The sequence below is a fragment of the Nestor notabilis genome, unplaced genomic scaffold, assembly GCF_000696875.1.
Source record: "Nestor notabilis isolate BGI_N333 unplaced genomic scaffold, ASM69687v1 scaffold29077, whole genome shotgun sequence".
Lineage (NCBI taxonomy): Eukaryota > Metazoa > Chordata > Aves > Psittaciformes > Psittacidae > Nestor > Nestor notabilis.
Genome location: NW_009935726.1, coordinates 7,328 through 15,307, shown reverse-complemented (window position 1 = coordinate 15,307; position 7,980 = coordinate 7,328). Strand labels below are relative to the sequence as shown.

Sequence of the window (7,980 nt, the reverse complement as noted above, 5' to 3'; positions counted from 1 at the left end):
GCTTTTGAACCCAAAGGACTCTTGGTCTCTAAGCATAAGCCCACGGAGCAGGGCTTCACTCAGGTGTGTGCACTCTGTTTCTGCTGGCACTGCTGAACTCTGCTGATGGAAGCGTTCCCTCCTGTCTCACCAGGGCAGAAGTGACAGTCCCCAGTGCTTTGTGCTCTGCTTCTGCTGCACAAGTTCTTCCTTTCGGAGCTGTCTTTGTTGCTGCTTGGGGTTTGCTGCGTGTCCCTTCCCACCTCCATGTCCTCCTTGTGCTGTTCTCCAGAGACCCCGAGCGCGACGGGTGGAGCGCAGGCCTGTATTGTGCTGCTTTCCTGTGTAGTTGTTGCTCTTGGCCAGCTTTGCTGGCCTTATTTATAGAGGGGAAAACGCAGAGAGGTGAGGTTCCAGCTGTTGTAATGGGTCCAGTAGGTTCAGTGTGTGTAGACAGCCCTGCGGGTCGGCTCTGCAGCCTGGAAGGTATTTGTGTTCGTGTCATTACTTGTGTCTGGCACCACTTGCTTCCAGCTGAAGATGAGAAACTGCAGCAAAGTGCTTTGTGTTCCTTTGTGGGGCGAAGCTGTGACACTGCCAACTTCAACTAATCCTGGTTTCACTACAAAGCCTCTTAGCAGTTCCCCTCTGCACCGTTAACATTGGAAACCCCACTCTTGTCACCCTGTGCTCATGTGTGATGCTGATGGGTTACGTGGAGGCATGGAGTCTTGCTCCCCTCTTTGCATGAACGTGTGCCCCCGTGTCCCAGTGTGCGAGGGGCAGGCTGGTGGGAGAGAGCAGCTCCTATCTGCAGCACAAAGGTAACTTCTTTCTTCTTTCTTGTGCAGCTGAAGAGGTGGATCACACCCCAACCGATGCCGGCATGGGGGTAGATGTTTTGGAATCGGGTGACACCACACCTCCTACGAAGAGGAAAAGCAAGTTCTCAAGCTTTGGCAAGATCTTTAAGCCCTGGAAGTGGAGGAAAAAGAAAAGCAGTGACAAATTTAAGGAGACCTCAGAAGGTAGAGTCATTGGGGCTGGGTGGGAGCCCCTTCCTCTGCTTGGGAAAGCTGCCACCAGCCATGTGGCTGGTGAGAAGGGTTTGCTGTCACAAGCCTGAGCACTGACACATGGAGGAGCCACAGTGTGGCTTTAGTGCTGGGCTGGCACCTGCAGTCTCTCCAGAAACACCTTGCCACGGAGCAGTAGTTTCAGACAAATAAATGCCTTTCTTGCAAGGAACCTCCCCACGCAGCTGTGGGAGGGAAGCTTTGCTCCACCATCACAGTCGAGTGAAGTGCAGGCCTGGACGTGCAGTCCTTCCTCCCTCCTCTTAATCCGTGCAAAAAGGAAAGGGCAGTTTGAAGCCCGTTGCTTTCCTCCAGAGGATCCCTCTATAAAAGTCTCTCCTTGACCTTCCAGCTTACCCTGTTTTCAATTTACTGTCAGTTTTAGAACGAAAGATCTCTATGCGAAAGCCAAGAGAGGAGCTGGTAAAAAGAGGGGTTCTGTTGGAAGACCCTGAGCAGGGTGAGTCTGCAAATGAACTTCTCCTCCTCCTGTTTGTGTTCTGTGTCACTGATCTTCCTTTGGCAAAGCCTCACACCCGGAGCCAGTCTTTTGGGGAGACAAGTTGAAGGGCTCTTTGCTAATCTGGTTCCTGTCTGTCTGTCTTGCCCTTCTCAATCTGTTCTCCTGTCTGACTTCTGTACCTGGCAAGGAAGGCAGCCCCTGGTCAGTCGGGAGGATGGTGTGAAGAAAATGTGATGCCAATGGGACGACTTCCCATCTGCTGCCAGCAGGGAGGGTGTTGTGTGTGTCACTTCCCCTCCTGTCCCTCTTGTACCTCTCCTGCTCCGGCTGCCTTGTCTTGTCCTGCTAAGCTCCTCTGTCACACTTGCACTCACCATCTCCAGCTTGTTGTGCTCCCACTCCAGATGCGGTGGGAGAGGTGCTGACCCCACAGCTCAGGTTTAGAGGCCTTGGGCTTGGAAGAAGAAACCAGTTGATGACTTTGGAGCTGCCTGGGTAGGGGCATTTCCTCAAGGAGTTACAGACAAGATGCTTCATAGTATACAAGGACATGCAGGGACAGGACAAGGGGAATGGCTTGAACCTGCCAGAGGGGAGACTGAGATGAGCTCTTGGGCAGAAGCTCTTCCCTGGGAGGGTGCTGAGGCGCTGGCACAGGGTGCCCAGAGAAGCTGTGGCTGCCCCATCCCTGGCAGTGTTCAAGGCCAGGTTGGGCACAGGGGCTTGGAGCAACCTGCTCTAGTGGAAGGTGTCCCTGCTGGTGACAGGGGTTGGAGCTGGAGGAGCTTTAAGGTCCATTCCAGCCCAACCAAACCAACACCAAACCATTCTGTGATCTGGTGTCAGTCACAGCAAAGCTTCCCCTCCTGTCGAAGAAGTCTTACCCCCTCTTCTGTCGTCTCTGATGCCTCTGAGGTGGGGCCTCGCTGCCCAAATAACATCTTGGCCAGATCAGTTCACATCCAGTCCCCTGGCTCCGTGGTGGGTGACGTGGGTACAAGGCAGAGGGCAGGAAGCTGTGGAGGGATGGCAGCGTGGTCTTTGGCTTGGAGCAATGTGTAATTGCCCCACAAAAGACACGCTGCAGAGGCAGTTTTGACCTAATACAAACTTCAGAGTTCTTCAAAGAACGATGCAAAGTGGAAAAGTGGGGGTGGAGAAAGTGGTTTTCAGTGCAAACCACTGAAAGAAAAACTGAGAGGAAGAGTCTTAACACAGTTGTTTGCACCTACGCTGTGATGAAAGGCAGCTACAACTACCCCAGGGCAGGAGGAAGAGCTCACCAGGGTGCAAAAGGTCTTGGGATGAAGCTGTGGAAGAGCTCAAAGGCTTTGGGTAACAAACTTCCAACTAGGTGGCAGAGGAGAGATCTTTGGAAGGGTGTAACAGAAGCGTGGCAAAGAGATGGAATGATCTTCTTTGAATCATCTGATCTGGCTTAAGAAACAGAAGATGGCTATAAAGTGGACCAAGTGCAAATGCAAGGAATGAGGGAGCAGTGAGTATTGTCAGGGTTAGGTTAGAAAGCACGTTCTCTTAATCCTTTCTAGCAGTTTAAGACACTTGGGAAGCCATCAGATGGTGATGGGAGGTCATTGTGTTTGCTTGTCATTGCAAAAACCTGTTCTGACAAGGTCAGTTCATTTCCTTAGGTGAGTTATTAGGGGGGGAGATGCTGGCAACTCTTTCTGAGGAGTGAATGGGGAGGTAGGGAAGGGGTACAGGGGAGGCTTCCGAACCCAGTGCAGCCAGAAGAGGCCCTGCTGGGCTCTGGGCTGGTGGGCAGCAGGTTCTGCTGGGCTCAGTGGCTGCTGGTCCAGATGGAACTACAGCATTGGACTTGCCTTGACCTTTAAGGAGGTCCCTGGGACCAAAGTCAAGACAGGTTTGGGTGGTAAAGAATGCAGGATCATGCTGGTGCCATACACTGCAGCTGCTAGAGATGGTACACTGAAATGGAGAGGGTTTAGAATCAAATTGCTGAGGTATCTGCTCAAGTGTCCTGAGTTGGAAAGCAGTCCCACTAGAGTGGGAATAATACTACCAGTAGTTTGGCCTGTCAGGGAAATTAGAGGTTTAACTAGTTGGTTGGTTATTTCCTCATGGTAACCAGGCCTTTCAGTGCTCTCAGAAGCATAGGATGGGTCTTGCTTCTAGGATTTGGGAAACTCCATGCTAGGATCTGCAAAAGCAGCAATAGTCCAGATGAACTACAGTAGATTCTGGAGATGTATCATTACATCTGATTCAAATGAAGGTAAAAAGGGAGGAAACACACCTTGCTGTGGGATGTTTGGAGTAAAACAGGGATTTTTGTGCCAAATTCAGGGTGGAAACAGAAGGGAAATAGAGGTGCTTCAACTAATTTTAAGGCTTCCTCAAAATCTGTTCCTGCACGTCCAGTGGATTACTTGGCTAGTGCTGGGATTTGTAATGCAGCAGGGGGGTTGTGAGTGCTCTGTGGTGGTGGGACACAGAAAAGGCTTACTGGTCTTAAGTGCAGTAGCAAGGTGGTAGATTAAGCTGCTGAAGAAGAACAACACTTGATGGGATGTGGTGTTGTACTGGTTTGCTTGTGGATAATGACATCAAGGGCTCTCAGCTTCAGCTAGCTCGTGTTGCTGTGTGCTCCTCTGCAGAAGGGAGACTGAAGACCAGCTGGTTTGGTCTGGATTAATGGTGGTTCAGTGTCCTTCATCTCCTGCCTTCTGAGTGGTTTCTGTTTGCTTCTCCCCCCTCCCATCCCCTTGCAGATGGGGAAGAACCAGACAAGCTGAACCCGCCCGCACTGAAGAATGGCCACACAGTCCCGATCGGTGGTCCTGGGGTTTGTAACCAAGAGGAGGAGGCCACAAAGCCATCCAGCCTTAGGAAGCCTGTTCCAGCTGAGGAACCAAAGAAAAGGCAGGGTAAGAAAGCAGATGTGTGTGAAATCAACTCCTTCACATTGTCCCAACACCTGTTCTCTCTCTCGTCTGGTTCTTCCCACCCCTGTTTGGGCTCTGCACTCTCTTTAACCAAGCTGTCTCACATGCAGGCTCCTCCAGCAGCCACTCGGGACCCGAACTGGAACCACCTCAGGAGCTCTATGTTCCCAGGCAGCCTCTGCTTCCTCCAAAAAGACCTCCTTCCACATCCCAAGAGGCAAATGAAGCACAGGCGAAGGACCCAGCACCTGCCCCCTCCACCACAGCCCTTCCTGCAGCAAAGACAGTCAATCCCACTGCTGCCCCTTCCCCAGCCCCCAGGACTCTGCCCCCTGCTCTCACCAGTGCCAACACTACTGCTCCCACGAGTACAACCAGCACAGCTCCTGCCAAACAGCCACCCGTCCCCCCTCCCAAACCTGTCAACAGGAACAGCAACTCGGTAATAGGTGAGTGCATCCCTAATCTGGTCTTTGTACCCTGGCATCATTGAACCTCAGCCTGGTTTGGGCTGGAAGGGACCTTAAAGCTCCTCCAGCTCCAACCCCTGCCACGGGCAGGGACACCTTCCACTAGAGCAGGTTGCTCCAAGCCCCTGTGTCCAACCTGGCCTTGAACACTGCCAGGGATGGGGCCGCCACAGCTCTTCTGCAGCACTTGCTCTGAGAGTCTCTTCCCTTTGTAAAGGAAGGTTTTCAGGATGATGTGGATTGGTGGATGGGGTTTTGCTTTCTGAGACTGTCATCAGTGAGAACTGATGCTTCCAGCTGCTCTTTGCAAAATACACCTCAACGAAGCCACCAAAAACTCCACTTCATGCCAAACCATGGCTGTTACAGCTGTCACTGCTGGGCCATGTGGTTTCCACGTGGAAGCCAGGAGCTGGCAGGGGTCATTCCAGCTTCCCTGGTTATACTCAGGCTCTTTTTCCAAGGCCTGTGGTTAGGGTATTGCCATGTTAGTCTTGTCCTTAAGTCTTGGCCCATGGGTAAATCAGCTCAACTGTAATTTAAGCTGAATCTTTCCTCTTACAGGATTAAATGCCTTTATCTTTGCATAAAGATGCAAAGTAAATGGCACAACTCGTGTGCAGTCCATGCTTTACAGCACACCTCCTAATCTTGGGATTGGATTACCAGTGTATGGATTGGGACAGAGGTTCCTGGGAAGGTCAGTCAGGTCTGCACTGTTACCACAGAAACTGGAGGCGTTCCCCAGGTGTGGTTTGGGAGGCAGTGGTAGGAACTAAGGTGTGCAAGTTACTATCTGAAGTAGCCTGTCAGTATAAGCTGCGTCTCTGCTCTGCTTGGAGCTTCTCCTTGCTCTAGCAGGTTTTGCAAGTGACCTGGATAGGGAGTTGAACACTCCTCTATGCTGGCCCAGCCCAATTAGTCTGCCCATGCCCAAGCACTCCATGAAATGCTTGTTTTCTTTAAGCTGCCTGCACACATCACAGATGGCATTTGAAGTGCCCCGGTGCTCACTGCAGGAGGTACTTGTGGGACAGAAACCGACACTGGAGACAGCAGTCTGTCAAACCCAGAGCCAGCCTCTGCCTCTTCCCAGCCATGCAGGGCTGGGCTCGGGGCATCTTTGACTGCAGGGCTGGAGAGGAGAGCAGCCAGCCCCTCTTTTGTCTCCTGCATGAGAATGCAGCTGCAGAGAGGGGCTTTGCAGCTCCCTGCAGGGCTGTGCAGGATGGAGCTGTAACCGCGGCACACGTGCAGGCATTGCTGTGCAAGCTTTGTTTGCTGCTGTGGATAAAGAGCAGCAGTGGAATTGGTTTCATGAGCTCTCTGCAGGTCTTTGCTGCGTGCTCTGACTTGGGCATGTGTGTACTTTAGTGCTGCTATTAAAACCCAAGGCAGGGGAGGACTGTTAATGTGCAGCTCGCCCCTTTGTTCCCTAGTGAAGATGCTCCCTTATGTTCATTCTCTGAGCAGTTCTGGTGTCTGGTGCAGTAGCTGAAAATAAAGCTCAGGAAACACTTTTAGGAAGTGGGAATTTAATCAGCATCAGCTTGGAAAAGCAAGCAGGGTGAGTGGGGCTGGCTGGGGCTGGTGCCATGGAAGGGTTTCAGGAGCCGCTGTGACTGCAGGCTGTTACCGTGCCTGTGCCAGGGCACTGGCACTGGCCATGGGGGCACATCACAAGTGGTTGTACCAGTTGGTGCACTGGGTTTATCACGCCAAAGGGAGGCAGGGCTGCCTGGGAGGATGCTCTGAGCCCTTTTGTGTCTTCCTTCCACCAGCTGCTTGGTCCCTGTGGTTACCCAAAGCTGACTTGAGCCTGGTCCTGCCAGCCTTCAAGTGCTGCTGCGGAGATACCAGCGTCCCTCTGGGCTGCAGGTGATGAGAGCTGAGGGCACTCGGTGTTTTGTGCAATCCAGCCCTTAATCTACAAGGGGGAAGTCTGAAAATGCTAAACATCCCAAAAATGCACCCACCTCTCTGCAGTTAACGCTGCCTTATCTCGGTCCCGCTCCCTGCTCGCTCGCAGCACCCTCTTGTGGTGCCTGGGACTGCGGATTCCTCCCAGCTCTGTGCTGGGGCTGCTGCTGTGTGACCATCACAGGTGAAATGTGCAAGGAATCCTCTTCAAGCAGGTGGGCAAAACCTTTCCAAGGCCAAGAGGCTGGTGATAACTGAATGTTAAAGGCTACGAACTCCTAAAGCAAGAGCCGTCCTCACTGGAGTGACTTCCCTAGGCACCAAGGGGTGTTGAGGAACCTGAGGTTGCGGGCTGCAGGCAGCTTCCATGATAGTCCAGAGTCTCCATTTCTCCCTCTCTCCTCCGTCACGCAGCAGATGAACTCTCCCGGGTGTATTTGGAAGTCTGCAGTTGCAGAGAGATTTCTTTGGGGCTTAGGGAGTGGAGAACAGAGGGAGCAGAGCAGAACCTCACCCTGGAACAGGCAGCAGGGTGTCCTTGGGGTGGGTCTGGCAGATGAATGGGAATGGGGAGAGCACGTTGCTGCTGGCAGTTCTGCTGACTCTGACCTTTGAGTAAGGAGTGTTTCATGTGCAAGGGAGCCGTTAACATGACTGGAGGCTGGGGTGTCCTGGATGTCTCACATTCCTTTGCAAACTGATGCTGTAAATATAGCCATAAAGTGCCCTACATACCTGCATTCCTTGGCTGAGGAGCAGTGCTGGGCTGGGTGAGCTCCATCTGCTGTCACTTGAGGGCTGGTGCTTCTTCTCCTTCTCCAAAGCAACAGGATGCACAGACCTCTCCCAGCTGGCTTGTTTCTGGCTCATCTCCCAAGTCTTACCTTTGCTGCAGGAAGGACAAACTCGAGGCTTTCAACCTGGTTGTTTCTGGCACTGTGTCCTAGCAGAGAAGCAGTATGGTCCCAGGCTCTGAGTGCTTTGCCATCCTTATTCCACACTGGTGAAGGATGTCTGGAAAATGCCTTGTTAAACAGCGGCTTTTATGGTTTTCCTTTTCAGCTGAGCTTTCTCAAGCAATGAACAGTGGTACAAGCTTGTCTAAGCCTTCCCCGCCTCTCCCACCGAAGAGAGGCCTCCTGCCT

General features: G+C 52.4%; 1 protein-coding gene across 1 annotated transcript in view; it reads left to right on the top strand.

Moving 5' to 3' along the window:
* PHACTR4 (phosphatase and actin regulator 4) overlaps positions 1-7,980 on the top strand; it is a gene marked incomplete at its 3' end in the record, with an annotated part of 18,290 nt that overhangs the window by 5,019 nt on the left and 5,291 nt on the right. The window contains 5 exon segments of the mRNA XM_010017981.1: positions 831-1,007; positions 1,435-1,515; positions 4,272-4,427; positions 4,556-4,894; positions 7,898-7,976. Of these exon segments, the coding sequence (XP_010016283.1) occupies positions 831-1,007; positions 1,435-1,515; positions 4,272-4,427; positions 4,556-4,894; positions 7,898-7,976 (832 nt within the window).